The sequence below is a fragment of the Ciconia boyciana genome, chromosome 11 (genome assembly GCF_034638445.1).
Source record: "Ciconia boyciana chromosome 11, ASM3463844v1, whole genome shotgun sequence".
In the NCBI taxonomy this organism is placed as follows: Eukaryota; Metazoa; Chordata; class Aves; order Ciconiiformes; family Ciconiidae; genus Ciconia; species Ciconia boyciana.
In genome coordinates, this window is record NC_132944.1 from 22,623,927 (window position 1) to 22,641,748 (window position 17,822).

The 17,822-nt window shown below is 53.2% G+C and overlaps 1 protein-coding gene across 5 annotated transcripts in view; it reads right to left on the bottom strand.

Annotated features, from left to right (window-relative positions):
* Window positions 1-13,888, bottom strand: part of FLNB (filamin B) — a 74,579-nt gene extending 60,691 nt beyond the window's left edge. For all 5 annotated transcript variants that reach the window (XM_072876240.1, XM_072876244.1, XM_072876242.1 and 2 more), the window contains exon 1: window positions 13,525-13,888. In XM_072876240.1, the coding sequence (XP_072732341.1) occupies window positions 13,525-13,873 (349 nt within the window). In that variant the 5' untranslated portion in view covers window positions 13,874-13,888. The remainder of the gene's footprint in view (window positions 1-13,524) is intronic.
* Between the last annotated feature and the right edge of the window lie 3,934 nt (window positions 13,889-17,822).

The window sequence follows — 17,822 nt, forward strand, 5'->3', positions numbered from 1 at the left end:
AGGAAGGCTACCAAGCTTCAGCGCAGGGGACCGACAGGAAGGTCCATCCTCAGGCATCAGCATGCCCTGGAGATGGAAAAGGTACAAGAGATGCGGCTGCAAAAAAAAAAAAAGCGCCTCGGCAAGGCCAAAGAGCAATGAGTAATCCAGAGGTTTCCAGACGACAAACTGCGTTACTGAAGAGTGTGTTTACTCACACTGGGTGTAGGTCAAGATAGTTATAAGAAACAGCATGTAAAATCCTGCCGAGATAAATGAGCCCATTCAGATAGGGCTGTAACATCTTCTGTGCAGCAGACGCCAGGCACGAAAGCTGCAATGGATGGAGTTCCTGAAGCCAAAACCAACACATTAGAAATTATCAGAAGTGATTACTGTTTGGGGAAATCCTTGGCCACAACATACACCAAGATTCAGTTTTTCCATCTGAAACCAGTATTGCTGTACTGACTGCGATTCCCTGAGCACAGGGCTCTTTGAAGGAAATCCCCATTCACGCAGCCCTGCATGGCTCAACCCATCTCCACTCCACGCTGCAACACTAAAGAGCTCAGCACTGGAGCACACTTTGTGGTCTGGGGTTGGTGACACATCAGAAAATACCCTGCCAGTCACTGTAGCTATGCAAAAGATTTGTGGTTTGTCTCAGTTTTGATAGCCTCTGATTCTGAGCACCTAACAGCACTGCTCCACGCAGGTTTGTTTGGAAGCATTTAAGCACCTGTTACAGGTGCTCTGTAGCCTTAGTGACAAAGTTATTCCAGAATTTATCAGCAGGTCAGGTATCTCTGTCCTATCATTTCCCTAAGAAGCAATAGGAAAGGTAATTAATCTCTAACATGCAATTGTACCCCCGCTGCAGATAGGAACAGCCGCTTTGGAAATCTCCCTCCAACATCTGAGCCTTTTCCACGGTTCATTTTGACACTCAGGCACAAGCGCACGCTCTTAACATAAAGACACAGCACCCAAAGCAGCCCCACACCCACACGCTGCCACCAGAACGTGTCTCACCAGGCCACTGCCGTTCAGCGCTGCCGTGACGGTGCAAAGCGCCTGAAATCGGCCGTCGTCCTGCCTCCGAGCTCCGGCCGCTGCCGCGGCATTGCCACGCGAGTGCCCCTCAGGAGGGGGCCGACGGCACCAAGCGAGGACGCTCGGGGCAGCTGCGCGGTCGCTACCAACACGTGCAGCCGCTTGCAGCCCTGCGGCCCTGGCAGGCACTGTTGCTTTTCCATGACCCCTATGAAGATGTCTTAATGCTTTTGTGTGTAAGCCAGCTAGATGTTAATTCTTCATGAGCTTTCACACACAGACACAGATCCTCCCCTCCACTCAGAACCACGACCATCCCTGTCCAAGAAGAAGGAAGGCGACTTCCTTTCCGGAATGTCAATCCTTAAAACGTACTCAGTGTTGTGCAGCTGCTTCTTGAAGGAAGCAGCTTTCCCCTCTTTATGGAGAAAGCAGTGAAGTCATTTGAACGTATTTTTGTATACTTGTGCACCCCAGCAGTAAACACACTTCCATCTGCACACAGCACAAGGCTCGCCCCTGCACGGCGGCGATTTACGCCCCGTGTGTTTAACATCCCACACAGGAGAGTGCTCTGTTTATACGGTTTCAGCTACAAGCCACTAACACAAGGAATAGACGCTTGGCTTGCGGCCCGGGTAATTCATCCGACGGTGGCAGCCCCTATCAGACAGACCTCTTTTGAGAGGAGCCTTCACCAGCAGGAGCGCGGCGGCGAATCTGCAGAGGCACAGCCTGCACGGGTGGTCTCTGAGCACCTTAAAGAGGACCATACAGGATTAATGGTACAGCTTGAGCGCATATTAGCCGCAGCTGTGTGACGCGTGCTCGCGCAGACCGCATACCCTCTCCTCCCATCCAAACTCGCCCACCGCGCAGCCAAGCTTCGCTTCAGATGTGCGAGTTTCGCATCGCTCCAGGCAGCGCGCGGGCCCCCGGCTCAGGCTGGCTGCCACCGGCTGGCCAGCCCCGGCCCCGCTCTCCCACACCCTGGGTCCTGTGCCATGCGCGGGCTCTGCTCGGGAGCCGTCGCCCGCTCCCCCCCTTGCGGGCTGCTCCTAGCAGGAGGCAGGAGCAGCTCTGCTCATTTGGCACCATCAGCCTAATGCAACTTTGTCAGGAGCTGCTTGGCAAGAACAGGCTCTGGCTGCTAACAGCACTTCCGAGCTAGCCAGCGCTCAGAGGGATACCACCTTTCCTCTCCGGAGGCTGAGCTTCGAATCTTCCAACTAAAGGCTTCACGCAAGTCTTTCCAAACTTCACAAGCTCACAGCTCTCTCCCTAGTCCCCAGGGACGGCGCTCCACCACACACATGCTGACTGAGCAGGGTGCAGGCAATTACCCAAATCCTCACCAGCTGCAAGATCTCATTTTTAATCTGCAGTCTCACATTGTTCACATTTGCAAGCCTATTGTATTTCACATTTTTAACACAAAAAAATAAAGCACTGGCTGCAGGGGCAATTTTGCTAGAGCTGGAATAGTTGCAGCAACATTGCAAGCTACACTGCTCTGTCTGATCTCCCATGCCCCTTCCAGATACCTACCAGGTTAGGTACAGCGTTAGGCCACCTCGTTTGTTATCAATTCCTCCATTTCACCATGAAAATTGTTTAGTAACATGCTATTACCTCCACCCAGACAGAACAAAAGCCCCACAGGTGTTTGTCCTAGACAAAGACTGGGCTGCTCCTTTCAGCTTCGACATTTGGGCTTGAATACTCTTGCTGCCCAGGCACTGCTTCAGAAGCCTGAGCCACTTTTCTTACAGATGGAGTATGAAATATTCTGCAGCTTGTTAAAGCCTATGTTTAAATAATAAAGCTGGTTAATTAAAATATTTAAGCTTCCTCTGCCTTAGGCAGTGTTTTCAACCAATAGTTGCAGCACTTCACGTGAAGCAGTTCATTTTTCCTCCTTGCAATTAAAAACCTGTTAAAGGTACATAGTTTTCTTCAGTTATTTATCTATCTATATCAGAAGAGGTATTTCTTTAGTTTTAAACACTGAGCTCAGAGCTAGGCTACAAAACCACAGCGAAATTTGAAGTAGATTTCTTGAAGCAGGGTTTGATGCCATAACTTCAGGGGGCTAACCTGGCTGAGTCGGGGCTCTCAGCAGAGGTTTCCACCTGGGAAACGCAGACATCTCCACTGTTTCCAGGGCCTGAACTCGCAGCTCCTCGCTGGAGTCTGCTGCTCCTGGTGCCTTCACGGCAGAGCAAGCCACCTCCGTGAGCTGACCCTCGCCAGGTAGCTCCAAACTGTTTCCTCCCAGAAAGCGGCATATTCGGATATCCTCAAGTGAGGATCCTGGCAGCGATGTGGCTAACTCCCTGGGACAAGGTCTTTGCAATGCCCTTGTCCAGGAGTCTCACATGCTCCTATCTCTATAACTGCAGATGTCTGCAAGTCATTAGCGTGCTCAGTAATGCTCGCTTAGCAGCCACTAATCATCCCGTGTGACAGCACAAAGGACACGGCTGAGCCAGCCCTGTTTCACAGCGGCAGCGAGCTGAATGCAGTCAGTGCTTCTTCACTCTGACATTTTGGGGGAGAACCTGAACCACTGGAAGACTCTCTCAGCCTTTCCTAACTTTTTTGGATGCAAAAAGTATAACTGGCTACCCATGAGCCACGCCTGCTTCTGCACAGCTCCGGGGAGCCCCGGGGCACGCTGCAGCTCGGGGCCACGGGCATCTGCAGGCACTCCTCGGTAGCCTGGTGCTGTGGCCCCTCAAGTAGACATCTCACTTGGCCTTTGGCGACTTGATTGAGCTGGCATTCCTCACTACTCGGGTTAGGTCAGGGAAGTATTATTAGCATAGGAGCTGCTTTATCAACATACAGCCCACCCCTGCCAGCTGGGGTCTCCTCTGATGGCAGCTGTTCTGGGCTGTGGCAAGTAACCCTCCTCCCTTTGGCCACCCATATTTGATGTAGCTGTTCAGTCGTCCAGCACGCATGCTGCATCCTGCGTTAAGTGTTAAACTCTGTTCAGCCAGCACGAGATACCACAGGACTCCATAACTACGAAGCATTAAGAGAACATTAAGATGGCACCACTGTAGAGGGTCCTGTGGTCACAGTTTACAAGCCCCCATGTCTTTGTCCTGCCATCTGACAGCCACAGTGCCCGGCACGGCTGAGCTCGGGCTGTGGCTCTGCAAGTCACAGCCCTTTCAAGAGTCACCACAAGCTTTCCTAGCCGTCACCAGCCTAGTTTTTCTATTTCTTCATAGATGCATTTTTACCACAAGCCTAAAAGAGCTACCCAAAAGAAATAATCCTCAGAGACAACTAAAGCTGTTTCCATTTGACTTTTAATTAGATCATTGATCTTGTTCAAGCAGTTACATAAGCTATCAGATATTTGCATGCAGCCACACTGTTAATCAACAGCCGGAACAAAGCTGAAACAACACGATTAGCATCCTAAGTCTTCCCACAGCCAGCATGTTAAGTCTGTTCAGACACCAACTCTTTCCCCCCCAGGGGAATTTGATAACAAGCCGTGTCTGAGCAAGTGACAACTGCTCAGAGAGCCACTGCGGCTAGCGTGACACCGGCGAACAGCAGCTCTGTAGGAGCACCCAGGTGTTGGAGCAGGCTCAAAGGTGCCCGGGCTTTGGATTATTTGGGAGACCGACAAGAAGAATTACTCCGAGTCTTGCAGAGAGAAGGAAACCCTACAGAAATGCACCATCTAGCTATGAAGGTGAAGTAATATTTGATATCTTGCACCATCGAGATGACAATCGGACACCAGCTTCGTTTAGCAAGCCAGTGTTCCCCGTTCTGTAGCGAGGATCAAACGCAGTCAGATTAATCCAAGATTTGTGTCTCACACCACTAGAGGTACAAGGTGTATTTGTCACGCCGCCAGTTCCCAGCCAGGGAGACGCATCAGAGAAATGCAGGACCTGCGCAGACCCCCCAGCTCGGGCTCTTCGCCCCTGGGGTCGGAGCCCAGAGGGACCTGCTGCTACCACTCACCTTGTAATAAAGGGAGGATCTGCACAGAGGTGAAGGTCACCTCCAAGACGTACTCGTTAGTGTTTTAGCCTTGAGACCTAAGCTAGCTCTGAGGCCTGGCTTGCCAGTATTTACCTACGGGAAGTCCACTGAAACTGCTGCACCTACTGCTGCACAGTGGCTGTAACAAAAGGGAATGTAAAACAGTTAATTATACCAATTAAAGGAAGCACGGATAGAGCACGTTCGTATCTAGCTGAGGGGAACAGTGCTTCCTCTTCTGTGTTTGAATAACCTCCAGATGCACATATCAGGGGTGTTTGCTCAGAGCGCGCTGTGCCTTCTGCTGCAGGGCTCCAGAGGAGCCCTTCAAAGCTTGTTTGCCTAACACAGCTCACCAGTTGCCACCTACGGCTCGTTTTAGGCCCACCAACTGCGACAGTGCCCTTTAATATAGGCTCAGAAACACAGACACGTACATTGTCTCCTCACAAGAGCAGCCGCAGACTAATCAAAAGCAGTAGGCAGCCGCGAGCGCCCAGGGCAGCCCGAGTCGCTGTGGGCTGCGAGCCGTGGAGGAGAGCCGGCCGCCGGCGTCCCACCGCGGGTCAGCTGGAGCAGCCGCGGGTCCAGATGTGCTCGCAGCACCTCTGCAAGGCACAGGAAGTGGTGTTTCAGAGCAGCTTGTGCGAGCTCAGCCCAGAGCTCCTCTCGCAGGCAGGCAGTCTGGAGTGCCCCCCAGATTTCAGCACAAAAAGCGGGTGGAAACGCACCAACCGTGGGCTAGCAGGAAGGGTGGCTCCACTGCTTTCAGTTACTGCTCCGCAGCGGAGCGGCAGCGCGCAGGGCCTGCGGCCGGCGTTGCAAACGCTCGCACCCCACCCAGGCTTGCAGAAGACGGCAAGAGCCTCGCCAACGGCGCGGCGAGAGCAGAGGTTTGCTCACAGCCTCTGGCTGGGCGCTCAGCACGGCACCCACGCCATGCGAGCACTGCCTGCTAGCAGGCGTCTGGGCGATGCCGGGACGCTCTGCTGCAACAGCCCTTGCCCAATTTTTCCCTCGCAGCAGGCAGGCTGGGTGTCAGCGTGGCAGTCTGTCTGTGCCCACCTCACCCTCGCAGGACCCAGCTTTTGGGAGCCGTGCTGCCACGCAGCCTGGCCAGCTCATGCTGGAGTAATTCAGTGCTCTGACAAATTAACCCGTCATGATTTACGGCATGCCCTGAAGCAAGGGAGAAGGAGCCACAGCCTGTGATGTCACTGTAGCCCACAGCCATTTTTGTGCTATTACTGGGTAACACTGGTTACCAGTGTAACAATGCAACCTGCTGCTGCTGTTAGATGAAAACACCTCGTCCCTTTGCAAGAAAGATCCCAGCCTGCATGTTCAAAGCTCTGCCACCAACTTACCAGCCTGATCAGTAAAACTTGCTATATTTCAGTGACCCAGAGAAAACAACTCCGACATATCAGCTGAATTTATGCTTTAAAGTTAGAGATTGCCTTCAGTATTTATTGGCCCCTTCCCATTAGATCAGCTGTCTGCTTCTGCGAGTTGTAAGGTACAGCAGAGGACCATCATCTATCCGACTCAGAGGAAACGTCCTGTTAGCAGCCGGACGGTGCGCTGTATGTGTGGCCACGCTTCTCAGACCGTTGTTAGAGAGCCATGGCTGCTCTCTTCCAAGGGCAGTATCAGCAGGAGGTCCAAACAACCCCAACCCATCACACCAGGGGAGACGGGATTCAGCTGCTCCGTCCTCTGCCCAGTCCCAGGCAGCTCCAGGGCAGTCCGCGGTGTTACTCAGCACAAGGGAGGACGTGCAAAGCAACCCCTGCTTCCCCAGGAGCCTGGGCAAAGCTCATTTGCCTGTTGTTTGAAGTGGCCTAGCTTGTTTTTGCCAACACAAAAAAATCCGGTTTATTCTTGAAGTGGTTGCGAGTATTACAGTTGCCATGTACTAGCACAGTAGGAACTAGACATTGCGTACATCTCACTACGGACGTTAGACTTCAACTGCTTACAGCAGAATAGCGTTTACACAAGGAATTGCAATCCATTAGCCCAACCCAAAGCCCACCGCAGCAGATCCAGTCCTCACTATGATGTACCAGGTATTATGTAGACACCTCCAAAACTCCAGGTTAGTTGCAGGAGGGACAGAAAGCTGAGGGAGGCTCACAGACAGGTTGGAGACCACGTCAGAGCCCAGAGAACCATCTGGTTGTGATACAACATACACTCACTGCAAGGCTTTCAAGCACAGGAACTAGGATTTCTCTCCTAATGATGACCTGGAAGAAAGTGTCTTCCCTATCAGATTACAGAGCACTGCTCCTTCCTCAGGAGGAACACAAACAGGCAGGAGCGCGAGCTACAGAAACTTCTGCCTTGTGGGGAAAAAAATTTGCACCAAATTTCTAGAAGCAAGACCTAGGGAAAAAACCATACTCAGGCTTCATTGCATTAATCCAAGTCAACAGGCAGAGCTCGCTTAGCCCATTGAACAGATAACCTCAGATCTCGGTTGACTCAACTCTGAACCAAGGTCAAGTTCCCAGGAAGAGCAAGGGTAGCTCTGCTCACCCCACCCAGGCGGCGGTTGCGAGAAGGGTGGGTGAGTATCCACCTCTACCGCACACGCTACTAGAGCGATCCAGACAAGATATAGGGGCAGCTAGCACAGGTTTCACAGACACGGTATTTTCATGAAAACTGCTACTCTCATTTCTCCAAACACAACATGAAGGCACTTACCTGTTCCCCCCCACCGTTAGCATGAACTCAGCCTGCAACGAGCTCAGCCTTGAGAGCAGTGCCCTACAGCGAAGGCCGTAGCAAAGACTGCTCAGATCTCCTTACAACGATGGGCAGTGCCTTCCCTTAGCCTTTTCTACATATATTTTGTTTTGGATTCTTCCCGCAACAGTTAACACTCAGCTAGACAGCATTTCCTTCCTCCAGCACAGACACGCTTGGAACACCCAATTCTGGTTTTCTTGCCAAGTCCAAGGAGATTGCAGCAACACATCCTCACCTACTTCCACCTACCCTGCGTGCCCATCACTACCGTGGGGCACCTGCACGGAGGTGACTCCCCCTCCCCACGGGTGGGTGCTCTGGAACAGGACCCCCGGCACTATCAGAGTACACACACAACAAGCAAGAAAATCCCACAGGAACCTACGAGTTTCTCTACAGAAAGCCTGGCTACCTCGCCAAGAGCCAAAGTCAGGCTCGACGCTTTGTACGCAACAGCCGCTGGGACAGGCTCTTCAGGCACACCGGTACCAAGCACCAACAGAGCCAAACCCCGGCTCGCTGAGCTTTGCATCTTCATTACTGTAGTGACTTACAGGTCAGGTGCCGTATTCGTGAGCCGTGTACCACGCCAGGCAGTAACGGAAGACAGGTCCACAGGCAGGTCCCCCTGATGCCGGTGGCAGAGACGTGGCAAGCGTCACAGTACGGCAGAGGTCTGTTCACACCAGCATCACCTGCAACGCGCTGTTTCGCTCTGGTGTGCTTGCTTAGCATGTCTTAGTGGTCTAAACTTGGCAGGCCCTTGTTCGGGTCCCAAACTAGCTGCCCAAACTCCATTTCTGAGGGGCAGAGAGAAAACAGAGCTCCTCTGCAGCTTGGGGGATTCGGAGATCATTCTTTTCCTTCCCATTGCTTGGAGCAGACACCGAACAATACTGGCAACGCAGAAGCATGGCCACACACAAGGCTAACCACGTTCTTAGATTACAGTTGTAGGCTAGGAAAAGAGTTATCCTGACCCATTTAGATTTAAACATCCCCATGTAAGTCAATACAGGACATGGCATTAGAATATGGAGCAGTTAAGACTTCAGTCCTGCTTGAATAGCTGGCATAGCATTCAGTGCCTTAAATGAAAAAGCTGTTTAGCACATTAGTCTAACTGGTCCCAAGTAATTTTACTGAAGTTTGATCACTTTACAAGTTTCCGCTCATATGTAAAAGAATGCAAGAACAGTCTGTGTAAGCTACCTTAAAGTTTCCTGTAACTTGGAGCAAATGGCTCATGCAAAGCCACTTTTTCTTTAGACCAGCAGTCCAACTATTGGAACAGAAGGTCCTGAGGAGACCAACCACCCTCAGAAACTGAAGCCACCTCCCGTCTCCAGCAGTGAGGCCCACTGCCAGTCTATCAAAAATAATTTTCAAGGGGAAGGATTAAGTGTCACATTTCCAAGAAGCAGAAACCTGCGTCCAAGACACACTGGATATTTTCCAGAAAACAACCTCCAGGGAAGTCACAGGTAAGTGGCAGACAAAATGCAAGTGTATTTTGACTACCTCCTTATGATGTGTTAATGGCACCTGGAGTGAGACAGAGAGAAACCCTAAGCGTATACAGGCCAACAACACTTTTTCCTTTTTTTCAGTTTTCAAGCACCTAGCTCTAGGCATTACAGGACAACACATTTACCAAGTTTTAGAAGAGGTTAATCTTCCTCGAGAAATTTAAGATTTGCTTTGTCACTCTTCAGTGTATCAACAGCCTAGGGAAGAAAGTTGGCTTTCAACTATTTTCCTAAAATGAGGTTCCCATGAGGTACTGAGACTCATGGCTCAAGGTGCTTTCATCTTTAGAGCATGCTGGACGTCTGCGCTAGGGGTGCAGTGCATGCATCAAGTACTCGGTCATTAACCAAAACCCTACCTGACACACAGGTTAGGCTCAGTCAGAAGGACACAGCCCTTCCAGAAGTACGCCTGCAGCTGGGACATCCCAAGACCACCAAAGACTCCACGAGGCAAGTACCAACAGACCACGATTATAACCCCAACTCTCCTCACCCATCTCCCTCCTGGCACAGTTCAGCTTCCTCCAGGCACGGCAGCGGGACTCAGGACCACCACAAAGACAAACCTGAAAACCAACCACACAACTGTAGCCGTGGCTGGCACCGGATCCCAGCGCAATGGCAGCAGAGCTGCCACGCAGCCCCGGCTGCCCCTGCCCATCCGTTTACTTCCATTGCCACTTGAGATCCTGCAGTTGCGAGGCTAGCCAGGTCAGCTCGCTCATCTGGCGAAAGCGCAACCCGGCAAAGAGAAACTGCACGTTTTCCAGGTTGATCAATCTGACTCTGATCAGCCTGCCTCTGCCAGTGACACAGGGCTGCCAGGTGAGCATCAGCCACGAGGCCGCTGCCAAGAGGCACCCAGCAGCACCAGAGCACACACCTAGGACCTGCTGGCTGCAAGCCTGGGTGCAACTTGGCCAGTCACAGCCCAAAGCCACCTGCCAGGCTTCAGACACCGAACTCCTCTGTTTCTAAGCTAAATCAGTTGACCCCTGTTGCCTGTTATCAGGGTCTCTAGGGGCAAGCTCAGTGCCAAATTAGCTTCAACCCCCCCTTCTCTGCCACTTGCTACGGCTTTTACCAAGGCACAATGTGGTGCCGGTAGAAAGTAATCTGCAGAGTTGATCGGCTCCTTGGCCAAGAGCAAAGCCCTTGTGCTCTGCATTCCTGGCGTCCTACTCCCCAGCGCCTGTCACGCCACATGCCACTCAGCACCCAGGAATCCGCAATTATCTCAGTCTAGCAGACAAAAAAAAGCTAGACTTAACACTTGAGTAGCACAGCAGCTACCTCATGTTGAGCAGAAGACTCTGAAGTCACCTGCCCTCACAGCAGCTTTTTCAGAGCTTTCAATCCCATCTTTGCTGGATGGCACAAAGCACCTATGTGCTTTATGGCCGTTTTTATGATAGACCACACATGCAGTCAAATCTGCACTGAAGGGAAGGCACTTCATGACCAGAAGAAAAGCATCCTGAAACTACCAAAGAGACTGAGCAGAGACTAAACAAGGGGTAACAGCAGCAGGAGAGGCTGGACTCCTAACTGTGCATCCAGAAAGGGTTGTGGTCAAACACTATCGATTTAACTGATTTCTCTGTGTATAGGCAGACTTATTCCAACCGTCAAAAATTGAATGCCAAAAGCTTGCTACTGAAAAAGTTTAAAAGTGTGGTTGTAGTATAGCAGCAGTAGCTGAGCCATAATACATGGCTTCCAAAACATTCCTGGAAGTTAAATAATAACTGGAACAGGCACTGCATCCACTTAGCAGAGGTCTGATGGCATTATTAATGCCAGAAATCCAGCAACTGCAGCTGTCAGGTTTTCCCAGCTGATTTGGCTCAGAGCTGGCCCTAAACACCCCAGGCCCTAAAGACCAACCTGGTCATAAAAGTTCTCCACCTAAAAACCTTTACTGGTACGTAGCTCCAGGCCCCATAATGGCCCCGTTTTTGTTCAGCAACACAAAAGAAGAGACTAAAAACTAGAAACAAAGAGAAAGCCCCATGTTATTCAGAACCTGCAGGGAGAAACACGATAGGGACAGGCAGCAATCCCAGCCGACACCGTGCCTGCAGGAGAGGTGGCGTGGGCTTCAGCCCCTTCAAGCAAGCGGAGCACCGCACGGCTCGCTTTGAACGTCTTTTTTGGAAAGCGAGTTCAGGATGTTTTTTCAGGAGCGGCTGGGTTTACCCAGGACTGCACAGTAGGGCTCCTGTGCTACCACTTGGCTCCAGCTCTGGTGGCACAGCACGGATGGAGCTGTATACCCCTTCATGCAGAGGCTGTGATATGGCAAAGGCGCTAGCAGCCATGGCCATTCCCTTCTCCCAAAACTTCAACTACAAGTTTTTTCAGTGTTTGGGGATTTTTTTGATTTGTTTTTTTAATAGCCAACACAATGCAAGTAAGCTGCAAGAGTTAGACGTGTCTTAAATTATTAAGGCCACCCTGCAGCTCAGTCTAATCCTGTAAGGGAGCTGTGCTGCTGCAGCACCGTTTCTAGAAAGGAAGTCACTGGAAGCCAGGCCTGACCGGACTAACCTTGATCTCCCAAACCCGCAGCCCTCGGGAAATCCCACAGACAAATAGGAAGGCAGCTGGAGTAGCATTCTTCTTGGGCAAACAATACAACAGGAGGGGAGCGCTGGGCTGGTGTTAGCGTTGTGGACGGTGAGGAGCTATTGCAGTGGCTGAAGCAGAAAGGTGAGCTCCGACGTTAGCAAAAGCAAGCTCAGCCCAGGAGTCAGCAGCTGCAACGCAAACCCCACTGTGTGCAAAGGGAGTGCATCTCTAAGTAAATAATTAGCACCAGCTCCATTCCCAGCTGCAAGTACATCAGCTGTTTTGCCCTAGGAGGATAATCAGCCACTCGGGACCCAACAATCCCCATTTGTCCAAAGCTGCTTTTACTCATTAGTAGAGAGGAACAACAGGGTACCCATCTACTCCACCCAGCCACAGGCTTCCAGAGAGGGCCAGGTCTCTCCCAAACTGCAAAGTTTCTATTTTCTTGCTATCGTAGCTAAAGCCTCTGAAGGGAAACAGCTTTCACCTTGGCCAAGAGTTTTAGACAACTGAGCAGAGCTGCACTCACCCAAATTCAGCTGTGCAATTCAGAGAGGCCAGAGTCATCAGGAGGCGGTAATTAGAGTTATCTGGCAAAGAGCTAGAAAAGGCATTCACATTCCTTCCCAGAGATCTCTCAGGCATTCAAATTATTGCTTTACAGACTGCGTTGCGGCCACACCTGAGCTATTCCCAAAACGGTCACCGCATGCATTCCTGAGGGATCATCTGCAATTTGACGTGCATGCCAACAGCTTTAGTTTCCCGAGCAGACCACCAGTTATCTAGCAACTGCACCCTCCAGTATGGCATGGACAGTCAAACCTAGTGCCAGCCAGGGTGGGCATTAGCTCAAACCACCTATCTCCTGGCGTTAGCAGAGGTCCTTGTACATTTTCTACCCATGACCTACCACAGCAGAAAGATTAAGGAGAAAGTACAATCCTGTTCTAAAGCTGCAACTGCGCTTAGGCAAGCGCCCACGCTAATCTGAACGCTGGCATCATCTACTGGGCTCTGGCAAGCAAGAAAAGCCTCCTCACTCTCCTACACCACCTAAGGTAGCACCTATCTCCGCACAGCTCACCCACCCCACGAGAGCCAGGCTCCGGCACCCTGCCACAGCCCCGGTACCGACACGGGCCAGGGCAAGCATCGTCCCGGCTGCATCTCCTGCTGGGGCTGTTGGAGGGGTCAGCACCCAGGGAAACTGGCTGCACAGGGAGGGAACATGCTCTGGTACTGGGTTTCTTCAGGGAAAGACCTGAAAGCAAAGCCTCGCCTATGAAGCAGCGACTAAGAGAGAAGCTCAGGAGGATGGGAGAGCACTGCCAGCCCCGACAGCCGGGCTGCGGGACACACTGCACACACAGCTTTAGACCAACACGACGCTGCACCCCCAAAGCTTGCTCTTTAAAGAAAGAAAGGGCAGCAATCCCTCCGCGCCTGGCCCCGCAGCCCCGGGGAGCCCGGCCGGCAGCACCCCAGTGCCCCGAGCCCGTCCACGCTCTGCAAGGCAAAGGTCCGGCGCAGGAAAAAAGCCACAATAAAATGAGACAAAACCAACACACACACCCCCCACCCCCCCCGCTGGGGATGCACTCACCGATGGAGACCAGCTTGATGCTCTCCCGCTCCAGGAACTCCAGGGCCACCGAGACGTTCTCCAGCTGCATCTGGCGGAAGGTGGGCCGCTGGTGGTACTTGCGGTACATGCGCTTCTGGCTGAGCACCTCCAGGAGGGCGATGAGGCGCAGCCCGTCGCTCAGGTCATGCTGCAGGTTGCCGATGCGCTTGTTGACGCAGCGCAGGTGCTCGTTGCACCAGCGGGTGAAGGTGTTCTGCTGGATCCGCTTCCACGGCGCGTCCTCCGCCAGGTCCTTCTCGGTGGCCGGCATCTCGCCGTCGGGATCGGCCGTTCTGCGCCCGCCCTGGCCCCGCGCCTGCGTGCTCATGGCGCGGCCCCGCTCCGCCTCCGCCTCCTCCCTTCTCCTCCTCCGCCGCGATCCGCTCCGCTCCGCCCGCGCCCCGCCCGGCCGCGCCCGCCCGCCTGCGAGGAGGGAGCGCGGCGCTCAGCGGCGGCCCCGCTCGCTGCTGGCGCTGCTGGCGCTGGTGCTGCTCCCGCCGCCGCCCCCGCCGCCTGGGCCCGCCCGCTCCGCGCTGCTGCTCCGCTCCCCGGCTCTGCGCGGGCCCCGCGCCGCCGCCCGGCCTTTATCCGCCGGGAGCGGCACGCCCTCGGCTGCATCAGCCTCCCGCGCCCCGCCGTACGGCCCCGCGGGGGTCGGGCCGGGAGCACGCCCGGCTGTCCCTCCCCGGCGGGCCCCGCGCGGCGCCGACCCTCACCTGGCCGTGGCGCCGGGCGGGGCCGGGGAGCGGCCGCCGTGGCAGCGCTGCGGGCGCGGGAGCGCGGCTCACCTGGCAGCGGGGCAGGGCCGCGGCCGCAGCGGCCCGGCGGCAGCGCTGAGCCGCGTCGCGGCGCTGCGTGGGCCGGGGCGCGGCCCCGGCACCTGGGCCCGCGCAGGAGAGCGGCTCGCCCGGCGCCGGTGCGGGGCCGGGGCCGCCAGCCGCCCCCCCCCCCCGCACCACCAGCGCGGGCCCGCGGTGCAAGCGGGAGCGCAGCCCCTTGCCGGGGTGCACGCCCGGGCGGCGCAGCCCCCCCCCCCTCGCTTGGCGAAGGCGACGCCGGCAGCGGCTGGGGGGCGGGGGGCGATGCAGCCGCGGGTGGGCGGCCCAGCGTGGAGCTGCGCGGCAGCGGCGGCAGAGCGCGGGGCCGGGGGGGGTCGTTCCTGCGCGGCTGCGAAGCGCTGCGGCCGTCGGGAGCGCGGGGCGAAGGGCGGCCCGGGCCGGGAGCGCGGCCGTGCGAGCACGCTGCTAGGGGATAGCACCCTCCGTACCGATACACGCGATTTTATCAACCATTTAAAGAAAACAAACTGCAAAAAGCAAGCAAGTAAGGCTTGAATTCTCGGGGGGTTTCTCTCCTTCCCCCCCCCCCCCCACTTTTGTGACCCATTTCCTGGCACGCCGCTCCCTGCAGACGTACACGACTGTGACTTGCCGCTGATTCATCTGATGACAGCGAAGAGTCAACACAACTCCCCCAGCTGCAGTTGCTACGTGCTGACTCTGGACGCGCTGCCCGGACGTCTCGTGCCGCTTCCCGGGCCAGCGAGGGGTCCCTGCGCGTCCCCGTGCCCACCCACGCGCGCTCCCCGCCGGGCCGGTCCCACGCACACTTACGGCCTCGGCTTCGCTGCCAGGAGCTGCTCCGCCGACGTCAAGCGAAGCGTGCGCGTGCGGATCTATTTACATCAAGGCCGTCGCACTGAAAGACGCGGGAGTCTGTCAGAGAAAACAAATCCATTAAAGCACGGTCGGTAAAGGCTAATTTAGTTAAAGGACCATCCACTCTCCACTAAAATTAGAATACAGATTTCCAATGATTTTCTTTCAAGGGTTTCATTCTAACGCCTTTACTAAACCGTGGCGCTGTGGTTTCTCTCCAGTGACCCGACGGCTCCTTCCCTCCGACTATCTTAAGTTATATTAGATAAATTTGTTCACGAGAAAATAGGAAAGAAGCAAAGATGAAGGTGAGGTAGAGTGGGAGTTAAGTAAACTTCCGTTGCTCCCCAACCAGCATCACCTCCTGTTTTAAAACTATCAAAGAAATCAGAGATCAGATTTAATACACTGAAATGATGAGGAGTGTCTCAGCAGCCACTGCCCTTTCCTCAAATTATTGAGCCAAGCAGCAAGAAGGATTCAAATCAAAACTGACTGTAACGGAGGGATTTTCTCTGCAGAGCACAGCCGGCGACAGGCCGCGGCGGGGCGGGTTGTGCCCCCGCGAGCAGCTCCCTGCCGTCGGCACAGGCTGGTCCAGCCCAGGGAGAACAGGCTGGAAACGGGGCTGCGCCTTTCTTCAAGGGCTTTTCCCCCATCATCCCAGACTTCATCTTTTAATAGATGCTAATTGCGTATTGACTTTGGCCTGCGTTGGGACTCCTGAGCAACCATTCCACATCCGGATTAGCTGATGGCTTATAACATTTTAATTTCAGTTCCTTTCCACTCCTGCACCTAGTAGCGCACACTCTCTTTAATACTGTTTTGTGCCCATGCCACACTGAAAGTTGAAGCTTCAGCCATTTTTTTCTGTAACAAAAGAAGTGAGTAAAAAGTAAACAGGAAAAAAGGCAGAATCAATATCAGGACCTTAATTTTTAACTTAAATATTTCACTAAAATTTTCAATAAGGGTCATTTTTTCCCCAGACCCAGCAAAGAAAATTTTCATCCCAACGACATATTGTGCAACGACATGCTCTGCACACATAAGGACAGCGGTTTCTTCAAGCGGTTTTGCACCACTTTGTCCATCCATCCACCCACCCATCCATCCACCCACCCATCCATCCCACCAGAAGCATCAAGGCACAAAGACAGACGTGAAGAGCTCAGCGAAGCGCTGGTGCAGAGCTGTAAGCCCAGCTCACCCGTCAGCCTCGGGAGAAGGGCAGCGGCACAGTCGGGGTTGCTGCTGCTTGGGACCGCGCGGGGCCGGTGGGATGCTGGTGGTCTGGATGCAGCAGCCCGTGTCGCAGCTGCCCTTTGCTGCAGATCACAGGGCTTTTGACCAGAATTTGTCCTTTTGCATCCCATTGCTTTCACGATTATTGGGAAACAAAGGCTGCTTTATGGGAAGAGAATGAAAAAAAGCAAAATAATTTCTGCTCTGAGGAACAGATCTTGTTTCTTTCCTTCCTTCCTTCCCGTTCACAGACGGCCCTCCCAGCCATGGTCTGAGCAACGTTTCTGGTTGACGGGCAGCGGAGGGGGGCAGGCCCTGCGGGCACCCCATCACCTGCACAGGTGTTTGAGATCAGGAGAGGCACCGTGTCCGGGAGCTGCCTGGCCACAAGCGTGGCAGCCGGCCGTGGCAGTGACTGCTGTGCCGGGCAGCTCCTCTGGCGTCAATGCCTTGTCCTCCTCCGCCGGTGAGAGAGAGTCCTGCTGTGCTGCTCCATGGTCAGATTCTTCTCGGGGTCATGTTTGGCCTGAAAAACTGGATTTCCTTTGAAATGGAGTTGGAAGACACTTTAACACAAGTGAACACGTGTTTCAAGTTTCATCAGGAGGCAGAGAAGTAAAAACAAGCTAACCCGTGAATCTGTACTTGCTGGAATACCATCTTGGTACTGTATATTATTACAAATGGACTAATGCATGCCTTGCAGAAATACCTTATGTGTATATTTATATGGGCAGATGTTTGTGTGGACGTATGCATATATGCAGAGAGGGAGGGAGATTTCAACACTATGCTCTGGGGCAGATAGGTACTTTTTTCTTTTGATTCGTCCTGTATGACAAGGATCTTTCCATCCCGGCTCTTCCCTTGCTCACTAGATGCAGATATAAGGAAGGAAGAATGCTGTCATTGCTTTTTGGTTCTCTCTAAGCAGTTGCAAAAACACAGCACTGAATTTTTTCCACTGTTTTAAAAATACTCTTCTTCCCTCTTTATGATAATTCACTGCAAGGCTGGACTTAAAAAGACCTGGTTTATTCAGCAGCAGAGGTCTTCCGCTGCCACATACTTACTGTTTTATCACAGAACTGCTCAGAATATTTTGCGTTTGAAAACACAGCCTTGACAAATGGAATGAATTGTAATGGCATTTTGTTTCTCTATTTTTAGCAAAAAGACATTAAAGAATGTCTCTCAAACCAGAATACGGCATTAGGCTCTGTGAATTTCCAGGGAGTTACTTTGCAGGCAGGAATAAAAAAATTGGGAGCATAGTTTAAACTGTAAAGGTAAATAAAAGTTGGCTGGCCTTTACAGGTCTGCTGCTGCTCTTGCTGGAATCTGCGATAATCCTTAATGGAAATTTAATCT